This window comes from Pyxicephalus adspersus, chromosome 10, assembly GCF_032062135.1.
Source record: "Pyxicephalus adspersus chromosome 10, UCB_Pads_2.0, whole genome shotgun sequence".
NCBI lineage: Eukaryota > Metazoa > Chordata > Amphibia > Anura > Pyxicephalidae > Pyxicephalus > Pyxicephalus adspersus.
In genome coordinates, this window is record NC_092867.1 from 31,320,063 (window position 1) to 31,344,635 (window position 24,573).

The window sequence follows — 24,573 nt, forward strand, 5'->3', positions numbered from 1 at the left end:
TTTTAATTTTGCAGGCATATCAGGAGGATCTTCCTTTCATTTTGCAGGTGTTGTCCAAGCTCAGGTAATTCTAGTTCTATTGCTTTAATGCAGAAATAAAACTTGTGTATTCTTTAAGTTTAGTGAATTTTTAGGTTGGATACAGCTATTTTGTGTCTAGGATCAAAAATAACAAATGTTCAACATCAATATACCCAAATATTTATGGATTGTTAGCTGCAGGACCTGGTCACTAGTAGGGAAAAGGCAAGGAAAGGGAAAGAGCCCACCTTTTTGGATGCCTGATCATTATTATTATATTATTATTATTATTATTATTATTAATAATAAACATGATGTATATAGTGCCAACATTTTACGCAGTTCTGTGCAATAAATAGGGGTTGCAAAGACCAGACAGATACAGGCAGTGACATAGGGGAAGCAGAGGAGCCTGCCCCCAAGAGTTTATAATTTAGGAGGTGGGTATTGTGTTGGGAAGTAGTAGTAGTAAAAGTTTTGAGTGCTCTATAGAAAGCAGCATAAAGTAGGAGAAAGGAATAGGAGAGGAAGGAAGTCAATACCAGAGAGTTGGGGCAGCTCAAGAAAAGTTGGAGCGGTGCACTTGTTGCTATGCTGTGTTATTTTCCTGTCTTTTTAGTTCAACTTTTATTCTCTCTCTCTCTACATTGCCACATGTGTACAGCACATTTCTTAAGACTGCGGTATGAGCAGTTTAGATTCCTGTGATATGTAATGCTGATTGTAAAAAAATGTACATGCATGTTAGGCGTAAGCTGCCCTGGTATCTCATAAATAAAAAGCAGTCAGCTATCTTATATGATCCTATACGGACGTTTTTGAAATAAGGGAAACCTAGATTAAGCATTTATCCCCAGACTTTTGATCAGTGTTTACTAACCATCTTTAGTTTGAAATGAAGACAAGTATTGGTTTGAAGTTTTAAACTTGCTCCACTTTCCCGACCAATGGTCTCCACCTTCCACTATCTACCTTTTTCTTTTCTTGACACTGTCAGTTCTTTCTCCTTTTTCTTTCTGTTTAGGTAAATATTATTCTTTTTATGGGTATGATACCTAGAAGACTGATGTAAAAAGTTAAATTGGTTACTGGTCCCATTAGCATATTCTCAGAGTGATGCTTTTTTGATTCATGTGGTTTACATAATTCATTGAATATGGTTAACTATGGTGCAATTACCTATATATTGTATCCTCCTCTACCAAATGCACCCGTTAGTCAATTAGTGCTCAGTATGTTCTCATATTTTTAGATGCTCCTTACCATTTGTTCAGAGTATTTATTTTTACCCAGTATAAATATCCTGTCAAAATATCAAAATAGTCACAAAATATATTTAAAAGAAAAGAAAAACAAAACAAGTTACTACAGAATTACCAACGTGTACTGTAAAAACTTTGTTTATTTTCCACAGAATACTTTATAAGGCTTGTATAGCTTAAAATAAAGTTTGAAATAATGATTGGTGAGAAAACTGAAGTCTAACTTATGGGAACAAAGTATCACTTATGGTTATATACAATGAATCGTTGCCGTGTTTCACTAACACAGCCTGTACATATTTCCTGTTTTGTTAATAGTAAAAACAGAATGTTAAATTTACTTTTGGCTGGCTCAGTTATTAGGAGGCTGCAAACAATCAAGGAGGAAAAGCCTTTAATACTAGTTCTTCACACAAGGTTAAAACCTTCATAATGGTCAATGGCTTGAATTAGTTTGCTTCTCAGCACCTCTTCGCTGGTGTATTTGGGAAGGTCCAACAGATTGAAGCAGGTGTGAGCGACAGGCAGGAAATCTTCTCCTCCTCCTGTTGGCTGGATTATAAGTTTTAAACTTTTCATGCCAAGAATTGGAATTCGATCACTTCCAGTTACAAACACTGATAAAAGAAAGATTAAAAAACAAGAACAAGGGAACAGGAATCAATAAAAATACATTGCTAAGGATAGGAGATTCATTTTCTTTTCTCCAGTTTATACTTATAGTAATACTGCTCACTCAAATTTTCTCCTATCTAGATATCCAAGAATTTAAAACACAGGACAGAGCAGATTGCTGCAACTAGTCAATCCAAAAATAGAAGAAAAAAGTGTAAATATACAAAGGACAAACTTCAAAGCACTTGCCAAAGTAACAACTGCCTCTGGGCTGTTTGTTTACCTTGCTGGTCAAGCTGTAGTAAATATGACTGCAGAATAATGTGCAGGCCCGCACACGTTATCATCTGACCTCTTTATGTCAGCAGTATGAACAAAGGTGTATCTTCAGAGCAACATTGATCTAAGTGTAACTGGCATCAGACCACCCACAATAATTGGTCATACAGGAAATATGTACAAGAAGAAAAGAGTGTAAAAGTGTAAACAATACTCACATAAGAACTGTTTTTTCTTTTCCAGGGACAGCTCGTGGAAAACTTCCCAGAAGATTTTAATGGTCGGATGACCTTTCCAATACTCCCCTTTATATTCTGTATGCTGAATAGAACAAAATTTGAAACAATGGTTTAATGTTGAATTTTGAATGTTAATCTGAGAATGCATTCAAACTGAAATACCAGACATCTAAAGAAAACTTTATGGTTGTGTTAAACTTTTGTCCCAGATATCGGAGCCATGTTTCACAAAACTGCCCAAAGTACTATGTTGCATTGCTTAAGAATAAAATATGGTATGTTAATTAATAATTTACATGATATGAATTTTCTGTGCAGCTAGAAGTCACAAAATGTTCTTCCAAATTCTGCTAAAAGAAGGAGCCGGCTTTTGATGAAAAACAAACTCCCCTAGTTTTTTTTGGTAAAACATTATAATACATTTTTGAAGCGTAAATTTTTATTTTTTTTGCACTTACTTATATTGCATAAATAGGGAATTAAAAGTAATGCACTTGATTAACCAATTTACTTCCCCACTTTTGCAAAAGGAAAGGTCATACAAGATTAGTAAATTCAAGCTGCATAGAATTTCAGAAACAGTCAGTGGAATTAATTCTAAGATCTTATAAAAAAAAAATGTTTTGGTTTCCTGACCTTCTCCAGCTCCTTCCAGTCGTAGTTTGTGTTGCCAATCACCATTGCCTGCAGTTCATTAGGCTGAAAGAGTTCTAGAACTTTGCCTCCACATACTTTATGGAAACCTGCAAAAAATGCATCGAATAAGGAAGCCACAGATTGATTGAAGATGTAGTCCACATAGGCATCAACAAATTCTTGCCTGTGAATTAACAAACAATGTAAAATAAACATCTTATATATTGCAAATCCTTTACAATAGAGAGAAAAATTCACTATACACATTGCATTGTCTCCATAGTCCTAGCCCGTGGTATATTTTTCTTTTTAGATACATGGGTTCATTCTTTAAAGTTTTCACTCCAGGATAAGAACCATTTTGGAACAAAAAGTAGTATTCAAGCAGTTTTCGAGCACAGTTTATCCACTGCAGATATAATACTTAAACAAGATGTGTGCATGAGTACCATACATATTTCATTGTCTTGTAAAGGGCTTCCTGGTACTACAAGCACTAGAGTTAACAAGGATTTTATTAAGTGACCAGTAATCATGGTGGGTGGTAGGATGGGGGCCAGCCACAGATATTGATCATACCAGTTAATGATTATTCCCAAGAGGCTCTAAAAGAGAAGAACCTAAAGGTGCGTACACACTTCCAATTTTTATCGTTCCAATCGAACGACGAACGATCGATTGGACAAAAAATCGTTAGTAAAAAAGTAACCAACGACCCCGACGAACGAGGAAACTCGTTGGAAACGAACGACCGGACCGGCGGATCGGATTGGACGACGATCGTTGAACATCGTTCGTGTGTACGGTCGTTCGTTGATCGTCCATGTTCAGAGCATGCGTGATGAACGAACGTCCGTTCACTTTCCTGTCTTGCACATAGTTCCTCTATCGCTTAAACGATCGTATCTATTGTGTGTACAATATCTACGAACGATCGTGTCGTTACCTCTATGTGCAGGATCGGTGCTATACGATCGTTCGTATATATCGTGCAGGAACGTTCGTCGTTCGTTTTCCGACGATAATAATTGGAAGTGTGTACGTAGCTTAGTGTAAAGGTGTCTGGAGATGCCTACTGTTCAGTGACCAGGAAGTTTCTTATCTAAATTGATTCTGCAGGTTTTACACCAAGAATCATGTCCACTGGTCAGTATGAGGATTAAAAATTAGGAAAATGTCTATGTGTGATCTTTATTATAATTTACTATTAATTATATACATATATATTATATAATTTATTTATTATTGATGCATTTAAGATTGTCCAGGCAGAATCCACTAGGGGGTGGCCAATACAAAGCTTATAACTTGACTGGGGAATTGGGACCTATTTAAGTGCCCCTGTTCCCTTGGCATTGTGCAAAACCTTGCCACTCATGGTATCTATTGTTGTGGCATTATCCAGCATACTCAGAACAGCAAGTACAGCTTGTACAAGTGTTTTCTTCTAGAGAATCTGGTTCAAACCCATGACTAAAAACCAAAGATCTTCAGCACTCAGACCTGTTAATTAACGAACAAAGGCTATTTGTTCACACTGGTATTTATAGGTCTGTCATCAGCTCCCAGCATTACAAATCTAAGGACTTTGCCTGACTGTCTGTATGTATTTTTAGGCAGCAGTCATGAGTGGTTAGCATTGCTGGCATATCTGTCAGCTGTGACCTCTGCACACTGGACAAGTACCTTCATTTTGTAAAGGTGATATCACTGGTTACTTTGAGGGCTGTGAACAAGACTGCAGTCATTAAGTCCTTCTTTCATCACATTGAATCTGAGGGCTTTGTAAAAAAATAAAAAATCCTTTCACTAGGTCTTCATGATGTTCATAGGAGTTAATTACCATCAATCAAATTTGTTACATAGATGGTAAATGAAAGATAATGTAAATCCCTGTCAAACATAGGCAGATGTGCTCTGAGTTACATTTATAGATATTAGACATATGGATCTAATATGTAGCTTGGTATATATGGAATATTTGAATGTCAGGAAGGTCTGCTCTTGTGTTTGCTCTAAAACGCTAACTGAAAAGTCATCCACTAGCAAAACAAAACTCACACATACAACTTAGGGTGAGGTTATGGTTACTGACTGATAAAGTCACTGATCACCCTGATACACAACACAAAATGATTAACTGAAAAAAACCCATTCACAAGTAAAAGTGCCAGAGATGAGGGGGAGTCACTTGGTTTATTATAATTTAATATCCCTATTATCCATAACATACTTCATGTCACACAGATATACTTTAAAACTTTTAAAACGTACCTGTTTGTCTTGTCTACAGGTGTCTCAGCACCATTTGGAATCAGCTCTCTGACCACTGTTGTCCCAAAATTGTCCACAGTGATCTGTTTGACAGAAGAACAAAGTTCTACAATGTATAGACTACTAAAACTGTCTTAATATTTGGATTAAAAAAAAACAGATTTGTACTGTTCCTATGATTGAGACTAAAGATGAACTCTGCCCTTTGCAGTGATAGGTCTGAAGTTCAAATCTCGGCTAGAACACTATCTGCATGGAGTTTGCATGCTCCGACAGTGTTTGCATGCTTCCCCCATGTTTGACCTTAGACTGTGGTAATGACATATGACTATGGTAAGGACATTAGGCTATGGACTTTGTGAAGCGCTGTACAATATACCAATTTGCTATAAAAATACTAGTAAACAATAATAACCATCAGACACACGACCTACCATCTATATTGGTTTTAGGACACAAAACAAAAAAGCAACATACACACTTGGCACACAATTACATCATCCATGACTACTCTTCAAAAAAAAATTATTATTGGCATTCAGTATTCTCCCCTACAGTGGGTGGGAAGAAGCCCAGTCTTCCCAGTTGTTGTTGCCAAAGGAATCCAGTAACACTTATAATTTTCTCAGCTTTCTACTACCCCAGATTTTTGTTGGAATTTTGTTCCAACTTTCTAATGGCCACCATCTTTTGTATGTGTCATTTTCCTTGTATCTTTCTATTATGCCCCAACTGCCCAGTGTCACTGTACTGTGACTTAAATTTTCAGTAACCAACCAAAAACAGCCAAGTAGTTACTGAAAAGTTCCGGGTGGTGCACCCAGATAAAAGCTGCTGGAAAGAATGCTGGTATTGTAGGAAGACAGTGAATCTCACATATGGTTATAGTCAGGAAAAGCCCAAAACCATAATGTAGACACCAGTAACATTTCAGGTCTTAAAGCTTTGCAAAATGTAACTATGTGCAAATGTAAAAAGACAGTGAGCTTTAATTCTGGAAAGGGCTGAAAATATACTATAATGGTAGATGAATAAATGAAAATATACTATAATGGTAGATGAATAAATGAAAATATACTATAATGGTAGATGAATAAATAAATAAAATTTCTTTTAGGTGTCTTGTCATTCTAAAAGTATTGCACAGTGGACCCAGAATCATTGTTAACTGAATAATTTGATTGCTATTTCAAGTAATAAAACCAATATAATTTAAGACCTTTCTAGAACAGATAAAAACATGCTCATGAACAAATACTACAGGTTAAAGTTGATTATTGTGTGACAGATGTAACTATGAGATGTGTACAAATTACACAATAATCACAAAAGGAGAAACTAAATAATTACAATAAAAAAATAGTTATAAGATCTTTTAGCTAATTATGTACTCAGTGGATGCGTACTGTAAAGTTAAGAAAAAATGTCTCTTCAATGTCATCTTCCGTATAGTCCAACAGCTGCTGCAAGCTCCTGAAATACACAAAAATGTGAAAACGTGCTTACTAAGGTTCAAAATCATGCACATCTTATGACAAACAAATAACAACTTGGGTTATGTTAAATGCCTTCACAGCTAGGGGTGACTGGGTTGATATTTGGACCACTACATCATAACTGATTGGCTGTTCTTCGCTGTTGCATTCCAAGCACCATAACATATAAGCCATGATCTATATCTACCACTGACAAATGCTCAATTCAGCCAGACACAAAAATATTAGTAAAGTTGCTAACAGAACTGTATACTGTTCACCGTATATAGCATAAGTCAAACAGAAGTTAAAGTCAATAAAACCTGACTTTATGGATTGAAAGAGTTGTTCTTACTTACCTTCCAACATCTGGGGATAGTTCTTTTAGATCATCCAGTGTAGGTTTCTTTTTCAGCAGTTTTTTGTACAAGGCCAGTGGAAAATGAAGATCAACAATTGTAAAGTTGTAAATAGCTAAACCGCAAACAACACCGATGAGGTGGAACAAATCGCTATCTTCAAAGGTCTGCAACAAAAACAAAACTAGATTATATAATGAATTCTGTTTTTTCTTCTGTTACACCAGGGTTTATTATGCCTAATAAAAAATCATTACAAAGATGAACATACAAAAGAAGGTTTCCATAACACATATTTAAAAAATGCATTAAACTGTCTACCCTAACAGGCTCCTGCAGTACATTACAAACATCAGTTATGCTTTTAGATGCCCTCAAATCCAAGGTTGGTTTAGGGTTGGGTCCAGGGACACTTCCTTGTAGCAATGAGTTTTGGATTCTCTGCCCTGGTTTTACTGGCCAACAGGAATATGTAGGAGCACCTTTGTAAAAGAAGCCATCTAAAAGTGGGTGAAAGCACAATTGAATCAAGCTGGAGCCTGTCTGTATAGCTTGAAAACCGATAAACCTACAACAAATATTCACAATAAATACATACACGTACAGATCTATCCAGTAAAGATCTATTCATGTATAGATCATCAAAACAAAAAACGTCTAGATATTTCTGTACCTGGTCAGAAAACCAGATAAGTCTTGAATCTTCATAGTAACGAAACATTCCATACTTTGGATCCAGAAGTTCCCTCATAATAAGCAAGAAAAACTCTTTGCGGACACCACCAGCATCGACAGCCTCCTCACCTACAAAAATGACCTAAAGCAAGCATAAAAGGGTCAGAATATAATATACAGTAATAATGTATGTTTTAAAAATATAGGCTTCAACGTTACCTTTAATGGCTTCTTGTAGTCAATATTCTTTGTTTTTCTTAACACTTCCATGGCATCTCCCACTATATTGTCTCTGCGTACGATTAAAATAAGACATGGATCCACAGACTCAACCACTGGAAGAAACATGGATGAAATATTCTGTCTGTGGGCTTGGTCAACAGCCATCTAATAAGACATGAATGGAATTGGTTAGATATTGCCATCTTTGAATTACCTGCAACTCCGCATGTATGGGCGGTAATAACATTTGTATGTGTCACCAAAGGTAATCCAGTGCTTGAAGTGCTTTAACAATGCTAGTCCTGGACTCTTTTTTCCTATGATTAACGTGCCAGGAACATTATTTTAATTGATTAGATCATTTTGTTCGGGAAAGAATATGCAGGCTCCACCTACTATCCCTATGTGTTGGGGACACCACTGCCTATTTATAACACATATATTTACTATAATTACCATTACCTATCCTATTCATTATCAGTAGCACTAGGTAAATAATGCGTAAAGATCTGGGAGTAAAAGATCTCAACTCTCCAGTTCACATTTGTTTGTGCAGAAAGTTACAATCCATCCTTGTCTAAAATTGTTCAAAGCTAATCAAATAGTTGTTCAAAGTTATTAGCTTTCCTTTATCAAATCTAACTAAACCAAGTCCACCTCTATCCATTTCATAAATGTACCAGGACAGAAAAAAAACAGAGGACTTTGTCTGGTCAGGTGCTGACTGTCAAGCTACAGGCTTGTAAAACAGGTGACAATTTGGATGGCAGGTACAGCATACGTGCTCCTATTTCATAAAAATTCCAGCATTGTTACAATGTCATCATAGGATGCAGCATTAGATGATCTGAACTGCCAGAATCCACAAGTGTTTGTGGAACTTGTGCAAGAGAAAATGGTAAGTGCAGAGGTAAACAAGTTATGGGAGGCCACAGTTCTACCCAGCTACCTAAACAAATTAACTTTTCTTCAACCAACGTTTGCCTTATGCAACCAGACTCTCTTTGCTAGCATAACAGCCAGGTAATTTTTTTGATAATGGTACCACATTTTTCCTTTCAAACATTTCTCTTTTCAGCTGTAATATCCTACCTGCATTTGTAAGAAGGCATCGGTCTGTAGCAATGTTGTTTTGGCTTGTGCATCAAACACAAAAGGATATGTGCAAATGGTGAGAGAACCATCTGGCCCCTGTAAAATAAAAGAGAACAGAGTAGTGACCATAACAAATTGTCTCTCCGGGTACTGTATATACTTTGTAAATGGGAAAGAAAATAGACCATGAAGAAAAATATATACAGCTGCTCAGCATGCTTAAATTCCTTTCCCAGACAACAATTAGAGACATGCAGCAATTTGACTCCAATACCAAACCACCAATAGTGTACTGGAAAAACAAGAGAACATATCTGCTAAACAACTTTAGTACAACTCTTCATGGGTAAAAACAGGCAAGGCATGATGTCTTGTGAAAGAATGTCCTATGTTGGACATTACCTATTATCACCTTAATAGGTAATGTTATAATGTAGCTGACAGGGTAAATGATACAATACTAGCATGTGACATGTTTCTGGTGCAAATGATGCTGAGGAGCATTGGTTGCATGTATATGGAAGGTGAAAAATACGAGAAGAAAGGCCCATTCTTACCTCTGGTAATCCCTGGTTTACATCCTGAGAAAATGCAGTAGGGGGAAAGTGTTCGTTAGTACCCAAGTTCCCAGTGCAATTTACACGCATGCCAACTATAATTAAAAATTACACAAAACATCTAAATCTAGACCCAAACTTTGTGCACTATTACTATCACACACAAAAATTAACTACATTAGTCAAAGCATTAAAACCCCTTTCCCAATATTGTGTTTGTCTTCATGTTTCACCAGTGATATACTATTGTAATGCAAATTAGTGCTTATGAAAATTCTTTCAATCGAACACTCACCATGCATTACTATAATGCAGCCAGGCTGCAAATCAATAACAAATCTAATTGTCTTACCAACTAGGAATGCCTATTTTTCAAAAATTCACATAAGGGCATTAGCTGTGTAAAAACAAAATACAAGCAATACACAGTAAAATTGGAGGCAATGCACTTACCACACCAAGTGCTCGTTGCTGGATCCAGTTCACATAATCATTCCGAATATCAATAAAGTCTTGTATTTCATGAATGTAGAATTTACTGTAGGGAATGATCTGTGCTGACTTCTCATTTACCTAAGGATAAATAACAATATGCCAACAACATATTGAATAATGGTATAATTTTGTGGCAGGAATGGTAAGTGTTCAATGCAGGAAAATTTGGCGAGTACGCAGACAAGAGGATACATTTAGGATACATTCCCACCAGGGAATGTTTGAGGGAATGTCAGATTCCCTGTTTTATAAATAGAGCTCATGGAGTTACAGGGAAGGTAAGGTTTACAAGGAGGGTTAGTGTCAGGGGTCTTTAGGGTAAAGGGTTATGCACGTGTTGCTTTGTATGAATTTTATATAGAAATTTAAGGGGGGCCTTAACTTAAATTATACCTATACAACTATATATGTATATTATATAAATATGCGTAGACACATACCCTATGCAAAATCTCCAAAATTTTAAAGGCTGTATTTAGAAATGTGTTAAACATTCTTCTTTCTGCAAATGGAATTCCAATTTTTGTTAGTTTCAAGAGATGTAAAACGACATCTTTAAAGAGTTGTACTAGTCGCATGAACCCAGGGTGTTCGAGTGCAGACCACCAGTTTTCTGTAAAAAGAAACCATACATATTACACACTTACCACAAAGAACAAATGGCTATATGTTTTAGAATGAATTACCTTTACAATAAGGAATGATATTAGTATTTTATTCAGGTTCAGGCTTTTTTCTGGATGCTCAACTTGGCTAATTTTCCTGACCACACAGCTACATTAACCTCCCTTTATACATAGGTCACATGGAGTGAAAAAGGGCTTAAAATGACCATTGGCATAGGTTACTTTCTTGCTTGAAAACCATAAAGCTTGAAAGCCTCATCTCTCCTTGCTGCCCTTTACAAGTATTTGACTAGTCAGTTGGGTGCAATGCCTGTTTCGCACTACACGGTCTGTGGTTTTTCCTGTAGGCCTGTACTTTCTCTACTGACTTAACAACTGGCAGAAGAAAACACAGAGAGCTATAGGGGAACAGGTCAATAACACACTTGGATTACTTGCAGAATTTGAAGAGCTGTAAAAAGTTGCAGCTTTTCCATAAACTTCCATCACTAGAAAGATAAATATATGTAGTATGTTTTACAAATGAAGTGACTGAAAAGGGGCGCGTACTATATATCACTGAGAGAGCTAATCAATCCATTAAACACTCATGAATAAAAAAAACATTTGACTTCTCTCAGACAGTTTCAAGAACTTTTCTAGTATCATAAATTTCAATCCATTATATTTTCACTGACTTACAAGAGCCATTAGGATGTCACATGATTGACACTGCCACCAGTGATACATTGCAGTGTAACGTCACAAAGGAAAACATTTCATTTACCTCGCTTGCAGAATCTATACCTCCCCGGCAGCTAGAACGGAGCCAGCAAGAAAGCAGCCACCCCCATTGGTCTCACTAGTGAGTGAGAAAGCTGGCTTGTTGTCTCCTGGTGATTTCTTGCCAGCAACCATAAGGTGAGTGGGTGGTGATTGGCCACCGAAAGAATGGCATTCAGCCACAAAAGTAAAAATGTATAAATGCACTAAATCAGCAGTAGTACATCCCATATTTCCCACAGAATGGGTTTCCCTTTTTATGAGAGTAGTAAGTCAGGCATTACATCTAATCTTTTACACTTACCAAGAACTTTCAAGGGTGCTTTCTCAAGGCTAATAATTGCTGTTCCAAATGGCACTGCTAAAGAGAAAAAGTTGTTGGGATCGCTCATGAGAGGACACTCTGGCAATGTGAGGTACAATCTTAAAGCTTCAATGTCTGGAGGTGAACTTGTTAGGTTTGGTATAAGATTTTTTTCTAAGCTGGCAGCCACCTAAATAGTAAAAAGGAGCAATGTTAAGTTTCATAAAGTTAAAAACAATAAATTAGTGCTCAGAAGACAATCAGATTTCCAAGACCATGGATAACAAGTGTCTCCACAAAATCTAATAAATGTTTGTCAGGACTAACCAAGTCCACACACTGCTAAAAGAAAGCAGTAAAAGATTGTGTCAAGCATAACAAAATGTAATCATGTACATTTTTTAAACATTTTTATGCATTTGTCAGCCTATACTAAAACAGAGTGGAATATTTATTTTAAACTTGCATTTAGGTGTGCAAATTTATAATACATGACTTGCCCAGTTAACCGACACATGCGGACAATGACCTCTGGGTACAATCTAGAGAAAATGACAGACTCTAATAGTCCATCTATTAGCTTAGCCCATTGTGTTTTACGTAATGAAGTGACATTTTGTTGATTCTAACCTGTTGTACGATTTGTGGCTGTGCTGAATCCAGCAGCTTGTGAAAGAGAAGTCTTGCAGAATTCATATCTATCCCTGAGAATTTAGCACATGTTCTATAATGATCATTATTGCTGCAAAAGAAATCAGTGTAAATGATGGAACACAGACAAAACAAAAAAAATGTCAAGAACTCAAATTTCAGTGAACCATACACTAAGCACAAGATTTTGAATTTGTTGCAATGGGTTACTGCACTTTGCACTGCTGCAACACAGTGGTCCTATCACAGATAGATAACCTATTTACAACCTATTCCCCCTACTGTTATCATAATAAAAATTAACTTGCAAAATGAAAGGTGTACAGTAAATGTTGCCTTGAACAGAAACCCACCTGCATCTCTCTGACCTGCTGACATTCTATTTAAGTCAATGAGGTTTGGGATGTGTTTGTGTGGCGACTAGGTGCAGGCAAATAAAGATTCTAAAGAGAGGCTTGGCAAGCCAAACTTCAAAGAATGATAAAGATGTTAATGTACTCCTAGCTCTAACTCTGCAATAAAAGTTACTTTTCCCATCCGAAGCTGACAGAAGTGTTGGGGGTAAAATTAGCCAATTCAGTAATGTTACCATACTTGTAGACCAGCCCTTGTAGTGATGCCAAAAAGTAAACATCTTTCTACTGCCTGGTACTTTCTTTTTTTATGGTTACCTTTTTTCCCATTTCTTTACTAGTAAATTTATTAATAAATTAGCAGTAAATTTATTTTTTTAACTCAAAGGCCACACACGCAATAAATTATGTACATGGCTTCTCTAATAATATTCAGCATCAGCAACTTTCAAGATAACTGCACATATTACACATTTGAAATGTATCAACAGGCAAAGAGAGACATACATGGCATTTACCTGGTAGACAAAAAGCTTCCATTCAGACAGGCAGCGAATGAAAACACTTTGTCGATTTCACTGTCAAAACAAAACATAAATAATATACTGAATTATAATATACTGATAAAACAAATCAAAAGACATGGCTGAATTTAAACAAACATGGTTGCAGAGAAAATGTCAGAGACAAAGCAAGAATTGCACATAAAATCGCTGATTTACATACACACACTAAGTGTGCCCATTCCAGAATGGGCTAGGTTGGGGTTAAGGGAGAAGTAAAGTAGGTTTGGAGCTTGCAATTAAACAGAGTGGAGGTAGGTGGTAAAAGACAGGGGTGGGAGGTAGGCAAAGAAAAGGGAAGGTAAAAGAGGGGTGAGAAGGAGGGATGATGACTAAGTGGGTAGAAAAAGAAAAGGGGAATAAAGTGCAGTGGATGGTAAAGGAAAGCAGGGGTACAGGCTACGTTGGTGGCAAGAGAAGGGGGTTTAGGTGTGAGGCAGACAGTGTAGGTGGTAAGAGAAGGTGGAATGAAGGCATGATAGTTGATGGGAAAAGGGGGTGAACAAATGAAGAGTGGTGAGAAAATAGAGGTGCAGATATGGTGGGTGTTTAAAGAAGGGGAGTGTAACAAGTCGTGTCATATAGAGGAAGGCGCTGCGTAATATGTTAGCGACATATAAATTATTAATATTATTAATAATAATGTTATTAAATATTAAACGTCATAATTTAATAGAAGCAACATAACTTATTATTCTCTGAATCTAAATGAACAAAAATGCAGATTTGTAAAGTGGAAAAAAAAGTACATTCCTACATCAATTCGAATCCATAAAATAAGAATAAGGCGTTCCACATCAGGTACGTTTAACAGATTATCCACCACATTGCAGTGGGCAACAAATCTTCATTTCAACAGAAACATGTCCAGAAAGAAAAACCTTACTTGACTATATCTGGTGGAAGCCTTCCAGACGAGTAAGTCCGCCACCTCTGGATAAGCGCTTCATTTATGGTCCATATATGTCTGGAATGGTTAGAGATTCTGAAATCATCTGGAGGAAGGCAGTTCTAAAAATAAGAAACTTCAACATTTATTACAAGCTAGCTACAGATAGCTTGTAAAAATCAGAATCATACACAAAAAAGGGCCCTAGACTTGAGTGACCAAGTAGTAGGAAATAAAAGACACACAAATATATATTACATCTTTTATATTAAATTCTGATCTGGCTCATCACATCAAGATCATTGCATGAAAAAATATGTCTAACATCATGTTTTTACTGCTAATCTGAACATGCCTTAAATGGCTCTGTACAGTGGGTGTCTACAACAAGCAGGTAGAACTAAGATTATGAACCCATACAATATGTAAAATGGTGATCAAATACCAGTAAGTTATGGACACAGCATTAGTGCCTTCCTTAAAAAGTTGAATTTTCTGCTGTAGGATGTCATATTATTTGCCTTTTTGTATTCCTTGCTTTAGCTTTCTTTAGCTGAATCAATTCTTGGCAGGTACTCCTGATTTAGCAGCCACGAAGATGGTGATATTGTTAGAGAATCAGTACAAATATATGGCTTGCAAATTACTTTTTGTTACAGTGTGTATTTATTTTTTGCCACATTTGCACTATATAGAAACTTATGTATGCTGCATTTAGCATAGCACCAAATCAGCAACATCAATCCAATGTTCTCAGTGAACAATTTAAAACCAGATAACATATCCTTTACATATAAAATAACCAATCAAAGAAGCAACAACCACTTACCTTTGTATGAAAATAATGTGCAAAACTTTGGTCTCCACCAGAGTAAATCTTCTTCACACAGTAATACCCTTCCTCATCTAAAACATAAAACAAGGTAATAAGGCAGCGGAAAAACACAAAGCAAAATTTACATCAAATATTGAACTTACTCTGAGGAAGCTGGGAGTAATCACTATGGCATAGCAAGTTTCCTTTAACAGTGAATGGACTTTTTCTATTGCACGTAGACCCAGTTCCTAACTGTCCATTGCCGCCTAGTCCAAAAGAGTAGATCCGCCCGAAAGAAGGAACAAAAGCTAATGTGTGTTGTCTTTGGAGGGAGAAAATGGTATATGTTACAATGGACTTTCCAAGTAAGTCTCAAGTAAGTCCAACAATTGAAGAAGGTTTCACAATCCATCCATCACACCAAACTAAATTCAAAACGTAAATCATTTCTGCTAACAAATGACACAATTTGAATCTTTCCTGTGCCATTCATTTATACAGGGTAGTATGGCTGTAGTAAAGTATGAACATTCTGTACAGGGAGGAGAGTTCTCTACATCTGTTAATATTACATCTGTGAAAGCCATACAAAGGGGAAAAATGGCACTACCAATACTAAGCATGGCCACCCTGCATGCCATTTATGAGGTGTGAACATTTTTTAATAGGAAATTATAGATGGTGGGGATGAGCATTATCCCAAAGTAAAACTAACTGTGTGCATGCATGGTATTTTTATTTTAATGCACATTCCCCAAAAGAACATGATCTTTCCTTCACTACTCTGATGTTCAACCCCATGGAGTTAAGAAAATTTGGTACTTCCAGGTATGAATTAGCATAAACTTCACCCACCCCCCTCCACAGTGACCTCCCAGTCCTGTAACATGGGGACATCATATTCTGTGCAAAATCCCAACCAACTAGAACAATACAGAGCAGGAACAGGGCTTCCTTTCCTTGCTACCAGCAGATGGCAAGTTCATACTTCTGTTAAGAGGAAAACTAAAAATGAATCTTTTATAATAAATAATTTCATTTGAATTTGTTTACTAACCAGCAAAAAGCTGATCACAAAGCCAATACTATTGTAGAAGTACTATCTTTATTATGATACTTTTTAGTTTAACAGGAACCAAGAAAAACCCAACCATATCAATTGCACTAACATTAGGGTAAACATTTGGGAGGGGTCTCTTGGCTGACCCATATTGTAAGAGGAAATTTGCTTATTGTGGGATTAGATATCTATCGTTTGTCAGTGCACTCAACTTGAATACACCTTTTGCTGGAAGTAAAATGTATATGACCATACCAATCCCAGAAACAGACTTGACTAGCAAACAATGTAACAGAGTTTACCCGGACAGAGTAATCGAATCGAATCGAAAGGAATCATCTCATGTACATCCATGGATAATGTCCCATAGTGAATGAGTAGTCTTTTCATACACATTTCTGGTATATTAGTCAAATGTTTAAAAAAATTATCCAAACTCGTATTTCTAATAATTAAATGTAATTAAATCATGTTCAAATAGGTAATATTAAAACGGTTTTCAAAGCATTTACCTGCCACATGAAATCTGTGTGACAATGCTGCCCATAAGCTCAAACACTTTCCTAGGGTTAATTTCATGATTTGTTGAATTGTGGCCAAGTTGTCCATATCCTCCAGCTCCAAAGGTGAATACACCGCCCTCCTTTAAAAAAAAATATTTGTATCTTAACTATCTGTAAGTAATGTGATTGATTATACAAATACAAAATTAATACCAAATTTTACAACTTCAATATACAATGCTGAGCTACAGTTCACATTTGAATTTAAACCCATTTTAGTGGCAGGAAAATAGATTTATTTAAATTTAAAGCCTGTTGATATATTAAAAGTGACAGAGGCTGTTGATATAATAAAAGTGACAGAGGCTGAATATCAGTGGTGGGAGCAGCACCCAGGCCAAATGATGGTGGCAGCAGAGGGGACAAGGCAGACACTGTGGATGGACATGGGGGGGTTTCAAAGACAGCAGCCAAACTTAGTAGACCTATCAGCTGGAAAAAGGAGAGGTAGCTATACTAATTCCCCTTCGGAATTCCATTTAGAGACAAAAAAAAAAATCTTTGTTTATATTCTACTATATGCAAAAGTTAGCTTGTTGCTTACCATACCTTAGTAAGTGCAGCAGTGTGATCTTCTCCACAGCAGATATATACAATCTTTTGGGAGCGAAGTGATTTGAGAAGACATGGGACATACCTGTCTGCAGAAAGAGACAGACATTCCTAATTCACCAAAAAACTGCTAATAATTATTACGAACTTATGAAATTCCAAATACTACCACGGGATTCACATATAAGACCTAAACTGGACAATCGCTATAATTGATTAAACACATTTTTTTTTTTTTATGAATAGAAAAGCAAACAAGCAACTTCTTTGATCAGCTACAAATAGACCATTTCAATTCTTGTACATATTGGGCCTGATCTATTAAAGCTTTCCAAGGCTGGAGAGGATACACTTTCATCAATGAAGCTTGCTGATCCAGCAAACCTGGAATAGATCTGGTCCAGGATTGAAAACATTGACTAACAAATAGCAAATGGCCTTTAAGAAATCCATTCCAGGTTTGCTGGTTCACTCAGCTTCACCGATGAAAGTGTATCCTCTCCAGCCTTGGAGAGCTTTACTAAATCAGGCCCAATATGTTATCCAATTTTTCATCAAATATGAACAGAAAACAATTAGATCTCCACTCAAACAGTGCCTACAGGTTAGAGGCTATACTAAACAACTTACACATCCAATAAGCTAAACGTATGTTATATTGCAACGTTAAAAACAAATGCAGATTTTTCATATTTCCCACAACATGGAGTTGGAATATAAATGAATATATTATGAATATAACAAAGGTGTTCCCTAAGGGTTTTTAACAGGAAACTGCAGAGCCAGGGTGCAACAATAGTAGCTGAAGAAGCCAACAAATGCAAGGCCAAATTTAGGAATTCTTGCACTGACACATATACATTAAAGCAAAGTAAAATGTTATACCTAGCAACTTATCACATATGTGTATTCATTTTCTTTTTAACCTGCACATAAACAATGACAGGTGACCTCTATACAATTGCTATGGGTAATAATGAAAGTTGTCACACATTCACCAATAGTTTGAATACATTTTCATCTAAGCTCTAATAAACCCTAACATAAACAATGTCCTAAATATGCCAACTATTACATTACAAGAAAAAGCTATATAAAAAAAAAAAAAGTTTAATATTGTAAATATTTAGTATGATAATAGTTTCTTACCATTCTCATCGTTAAGGCCAAGCTGACCAAATTTGTTCCGCCCCCAGCCAAAAACCGCACCTGAAAGTGTTAGTGCAAAGCTGTGGGCACCACCAGCAGCAATCTGGTGAAATGGGATCCCTGATAAAGATTTTAAGGGTCTGGGTGCACTTACATTCTTCTGTTCATAGCCCAGACCAAGTTGACCGTATCTGTTTGCTCCCCATACAAAGATTTCACTTTCTGTAAAGCAAGCACATAATGCATGATGTATTTCTATACAAACATCTGGGCTATTTATAAAAGTTTAAAACTTAAAACATTGAAATGTTCTGGTTAACCATTGTTCAAGCAAAAATCCTGGATGATAAAAATACCAATAGATACACAGTTATATATTTACTTAGCGCATTCCCTATCCAATTTCCTCAGAGCAATCTCCTGGCCCTCCAGAAACATATTGTGAAAGTTTATTTATAAAAACAAGAAGCAAAGGATTAATAAAGCAACACTTTACACACTTAAATCACTGCTGGGATTGGGAGTACTACATTCTCAGTATCACTAAGCAACACAAAAAACCCCAGCGGACTGACATAGAAGAGCTCTCCTGCTCCCCCGTCTCTACTAAAGCCCTAATATGCACAACTCCCAGATTGAAGCCCCTCATACATTGCCCCTGCTTTGTCCCAATTGTTCTCAATTTGGGACAGACAACAATCTAGGAGTGTCATAGGTTCTCTCCATGCCCCCTTGACACCAATCTGATTTCACATCCAGAATGCACCAAGATCAATTTCAATGTTGGGGAAACAATGGCTTCGATGAAACTGTGGATTTTATAAGGTCATAAGACATCACAGATTTCCAATTTTTGGTTAAAAAATGGAAATTTCCCTTGGGAGAATTCCTCTGATACAGTCAGATTTCTGTGTTTATTAGTTCTAAACTTAGATTGATTGCCGTCCCCTCGATATGGGCCTACCCTATTGAGAGCAAATTGATTAAGATGATCAAAGGTCAAACATCCATAACGTACCAGACTGTCTGCAACCCCCAGAAAACTCTTACATGGACCTGTGGGAGACTGATTTGCATCGGATTTAGAAGGCAGAGAACGGAGTGTAGCTAACCACATTTTAAAATCTCACCAACACATCGAAAATTGAGGCCAACGGCACAATATTACTTTGGTATATGGATTTAGAGCATATTGCCAAATTTGACACACAGGCCTCCTCACTTTGCTTCTGTGGCTGTGGTCATAAGAGTATGCTTGTTCATATTTGGTGGCACTGCCCCAAAGTGAGTAAATTCTAGGCCAGAACGTACAACCTTATCTTTTCTATTGCTCAGGTAAACCTTTCCAGGATGTGTGTAAGTGCTTTATTTAATAAAATTGATTCACCCATCCCCAATAAATACTCCTAGTGGCTTGTTTCACTATAGTCAAATTCTAGAAGACTTCTAGTATAGCTATCTACCATGCCAAGTGTAAACTGTCTTTCTTGTTCCTTTGTTTCCCTTTCCATTCCTGTGGTATGCCAGCCTTGTCTCAATTCTGGTTATGTTTGATTTGTTCTCATCTACCAAGCTCCTCCAATGTGTCATATGATGATCCCTACCTATTACTGTTTATAGACTTATATTACAGAAAAGTTTTTATTATTGTACAGTTTAGACCTGGTAATTATTGCCTTTTGGGGTGGAGAGAGCCATGTTTTTATGGTCTACCATCTTTGTTGAACTCCTATGAACATATCTGCTGTGTGGTTTTAATTATCTATGTTGTTATTCTTTTAAGCTTTCAATAAAACCACTAAAATATAAAATTTCTGTCAGGTTCCTTTATTGCTGAAGGGAGACAGAAAAAAATATTCAAAGGAAACTTTATACATTTCATACTAAACGCAAATTTAAGAAAACCACTTTTGCCAATTTTTAAACTCTGATTGAATTTAGATGAATTACAGTAGAAAGAAGAACAATACCATGGCTTATAGTGGCATTTTGGTGAAAAATAAATATTTAGTAGATTTTTAAAACAATAGCAAAGACTATATAGTTGTGTGTAACTCATTACCTCTGGAGAGAGCCATTGAGTGAGATTTTTAGATCTGTCAAGCATTAAAGGATGGAGCTATGGTCCCACATTGAAAGATTACAAACAGGCAGGATCTTTACTGCAGAAGCAATAGGCGATGTCCCTTCTGCAAAGAAATATTCTTACCTACCTGTATGCAATCTTCTTGAAATAGGCTGCAAATGCACAGCCCAACGTAGGATGCCTGGGTATGCCAGGTCATGTGCAAAAGCTTTGTCATTCCAGCCCGGGCAATCAAGATGGCCAAAGACCCGACACATGGAAGAGGATCGGGTGAAGATGGCGGTACCCACGGCAGAGCGAGGACAGGCGATCACAAATAAAAAATTGCAAGGCAAATAAGGTTATTTTATTGCAGAATGGACAGTGCCTTCTACAATAAAGGACCTGCCAGGAAGGTTTTGTTCCACTTAAAGGACATTTACAAAGCAATTACAAGAGACATTAGAGAGAATAGGAAACGCTTCAGGTTTTTCAACTGCTTCTCCTCTTAACGATACCCCACTAATGTATTTACATAAGACAAAGTAATACTATAGGAACTTCTCATAATTATATATAAATTGTTTTACCTGTCAGCACACAAATCAATCCTCTACTAATGGCTTATTCAGTATTAAATCTATATTACAATGGTTCTATACATTTTCATAAAAAATGTATATTAAAAAAAAAAAAAAAAAAAAAAAAAAAAAGGACTGCCCAATCAGACTGAAAATGATGGTTAGGAAAGTACTTTTCTGATTTATTAGATAATTGCAATAATCAAAATTAATAAATATTGTATGGTTAGTATTAGCTTGTTTAATAACAATCGCTAAGTAAGGGAAACCATATACATTTGAGTATAAACAAGTGTATATACTTGAGTATAAATAAGTCTGCCTGCTGACTGCCTAAATCAAAATGTTAACATTCCAAGTTCCGATCCAACACTACTATATTAGTCATAGGGCCTGATTTATTAATTCTCTTCATGGCTGGAGAGGATACACTTTCGGTTTCAATACGTTTTTTTTTTAAATATATAAACAGTAAACAAATAAAAAACTGCAGTATTCAAATGTTGTGTACAGACAGTGCTCAACCCAGAATTTTTTTTAAGCCAGGTGGGAAGAAATTGTAGGTGGGTGCCAGCCCCTGTATTGTGACCAAACTCTTTAGTAACCCCCAAAAACAGCTGGGTGGGTGGAGAAAAGTGCCGGGTGGTGCACCCAGCTTAACCACCTGAGCGTTACACTGAGGTCTAGATTTCTGTACCAAAAGTGATCCACTGTTTTTCATGAAAGGGCAGCGGAACACAAGATACCGGCCGGCATCTTACCGGTCCCGCTGGCACCCGACGCTGGAGAGGGAGATCGACGGACGACGATGGACGGAGGAACACAGGAACATGTAGACACATAAAAAATATGGTAAGGACAGCATACATACATATATAAGGACCATTCTGAAGTTACTATTGTTTGCGCAGTACTATAGGACCGAAGCCCTAAATCCCCTTGGATAGGATACACAAATAACAAACCTTAAAGACAGTATACCATCCATAGACTCAAAACACCAACAAAGAACATGAACAACATAAAGACAAGGGAACAGGAAAGTAGGGAAAGGGGAGACTGGTCGCTCCAGTAACTCATTTCCATCTTCTGGAATCGTATTTCCTTCATATACCTATAGTTATATAGACAGCATTGATTAGTCCCAGCCCATAGGCATATAGTATTTGATCCATAGAGACCATACCTTCCGGAATTTGGGTACGGAATCTGCTAGTAAAGCTCCCATCTTCTCATTCACTAAAAACCAAGACATTTTATTCTTCACTTGCACTAAAGTGAGGACGGCAGACCACCAGGCCTTGGCTAATACCATTTTAGCTGAAGTAAACAGGTAAGTCAATAATTTAAACTCGTTATTCGTACAAATGGAGGGTTTCAAATTTAAAAGGCACTCCACAGGGCATTTAGGAAAAGAGACACTCCCACCCAAATATGATATAGAGTTCCTGCTGTTCTACATCTCTGAAGCAATCTCCAGAGCAGGCAGGTTTAAACTTAAGTCAAACGAGATGGCACCATGTACCATTGAAGCTGGGTAATCCAACAAACCTGGAATGGGATTTTTAGATCTGTCAAGCATTAAAGGATGGAGCTATGGTCCCACATTGAAAGATTACAAACAGGCAGGATCTTTACTGCAGAAGCAATAGGCGGTGTCCCTTCTGCAAAGAAATATTCTTACCTACCTGTATGCAATCTTCTTGAAATAGGCTGCAAATGCACAGCCCAATGTAGGATGCCTGGGTATGCCAGGTCATGTGCAAAAGCTTTGTCATTCCAGCCCGGGCAACCAAGATGGCCAAAGACCCGACACATGGAAGAGGATGGGGTGAAGATGGTGGTGCCCACGGCAGAGCGAGGACAGGCGATCACAAATAAAAAATTGCAATAAGGCAAATAAGGTTTTTTATTGCAGAATGGACAGTGCCTTCTACAATAAAGGACCTGCCAGGAAGGTTTTGTTCCACTTTAAGGACATTCACAAAGCAATTACAAGAGACATTACAGAGAATAGGAAACCCTTCAGGTTTTCGAAGTATTTCTCAAAAAGAAATACTATGAACCTCTTAACGATACCCCACTAATGTATTTACCTAAGACAAAGTAATATTACGCGGGACATACACGATGGGAACTTCTCATAATTATATATTTATTGTTTTAACTATCAGCACACAAATCAATACTCTACTAATGGCTTATTCAATAATACATCTATATTACAATGGTTCTATACATTTTTGTAAACAATTTAAATAAAAAAAAAAAAGGGGGGGGGGGCTGCCCAATCAGACTGAAAATGATAGTTAGGACTTTTCTGATATATTCTGATATAGACTTTTCTGATTTATTAGATGATTGCAATAATCAAAATTAATAAATATTGTATGGCTAGAATTAGCTTGTTTAATAACAATCGCTAAGTAAGGGAAACCATATACATTTGAGTATAAACAAGTGTATATACTTGAGTATAAATAAGTCTGGCTGCTGACTGCTTAAATCAGAATGTTAACATTCTAAGTTCCGATCCAACACTACTATATTAGTCATAGTTCCTGATTTATTAATTCTCTTCATGGCTGGAGAGGATACACTTTCGGTTTCAATACGTTTTTATAAAATATATAAACAGTAAACAAATAAAAAACAGTATTCAAATGTTGTGTACAGAACTCAGGAACATGTAGACACATAAAAAACATGGTAAGGACAGCATACATACATATATAAGGACCATTTTGAAGTTAATATTGTTTGCGCAGGACTATAGGACCGAAGCTTTAAATCCCCTTGGATAGGATACACAAATAACAAGCCTTAAAGACAGTATACCATCCATAGACTCAAAACACCAACACAGAACATGAACAACATAAAGATAAGGGGACAGGTAAGTAGGGGAAGGGGAGGCAGGTCGCTCAAGTAGCTCATTTCCATCTTCTGGAATCGTATTTACTTCATATACCTATAGTTATATAGACAGCATTGATCAGTTCTAGCCCATAGGCATATAGTATTCGATACCTTCTGGAATTTGGGTACAGAATCTGCTAGTACAGCTCTCATCTTCTCATTCACTAAAAACCAAGACATTTTATTCTTCACTTGCACTAAAGTGGGGACAGCAGACCACCAGGCCTTGGCTAATACCATTTTAGCTGAAGTAAACAGGTAAGTCAATAATTTAAACTGGTTATTCGTACAAACGGAGGGTTTCAAATTTTAAAGGCACTCCACAGGGCATTTAAGAAAAGAGACACTCCCACCAAATATATAGAGTTCCCGTTGTTCTACATCTGTGAAGCAATCTCCAGAGCAGGCAGGTTTAAACTTAAGTCAAACGAGATGGCACCATGTACCATTGAAGCTGGGTAATCCAACAAACCTGGAATGGATTTGTTAATGTCATTTGCTATTTCTTAGCAAAT

At 36.7% G+C, this 24,573-nt stretch overlaps 1 protein-coding gene across 3 annotated transcripts; it reads right to left on the bottom strand.

Moving 5' to 3' along the window:
• Positions 1 to 1,405: 1,405 nt before the first annotated feature.
• Positions 1,406 to 20,572, bottom strand: HERC4 (HECT and RLD domain containing E3 ubiquitin protein ligase 4). 3 transcript variants are annotated; one of them, XM_072424500.1, is made up of 22 exons: positions 20,556 to 20,572; positions 18,494 to 18,715; positions 17,342 to 17,433; positions 16,742 to 16,872; positions 15,331 to 15,491; positions 15,182 to 15,258; positions 14,350 to 14,474; positions 13,419 to 13,478; positions 12,527 to 12,638; positions 11,897 to 12,086; positions 10,645 to 10,817; positions 10,163 to 10,282; positions 9,710 to 9,733; positions 9,150 to 9,248; positions 8,055 to 8,222; positions 7,834 to 7,977; positions 7,161 to 7,327; positions 6,733 to 6,799; positions 5,327 to 5,409; positions 3,053 to 3,236; positions 2,396 to 2,498; positions 1,406 to 1,900 (listed from the first exon to the last, which is right to left on the bottom strand). In XM_072424500.1, exons 1-22 carry the CDS (start codon positions 20,569 to 20,571, stop codon positions 1,692 to 1,694), a joined length of 2,727 nt encoding a protein of 908 aa, XP_072280601.1. In that variant the 5' UTR covers position 20,572; the 3' UTR covers positions 1,406 to 1,691. The 3 variants fall into 3 exon arrangements, with proteins under 3 accessions (XP_072280601.1, XP_072280602.1, XP_072280603.1); XM_072424501.1 differs by lacking the exon at positions 9,710 to 9,733; XM_072424502.1 differs by lacking the exons at positions 15,331 to 15,491; positions 20,556 to 20,572 and having other exon boundaries at positions 18,494 to 18,632.
• Between the last annotated feature and the right edge of the window lie 4,001 nt (positions 20,573 to 24,573).

Excerpts from the sequence above, each read along its gene's own strand:
- HERC4 (XM_072424500.1), bottom strand. Across the intron at positions 16,873-17,341 it reads ACACTGCTGCACTTACTAAG|GAGGGCGGTGTATTCACCTT; the intron begins GTATGGTAAGCA and ends TTTTTTTTAAAG. Across the intron at positions 13,479-14,349 it reads CTTCCACCAGATATAGTCAA|TGAAATCGACAAAGTGTTTT; the intron begins GTAAGGTTTTTC and ends TTGTTTTGACAG.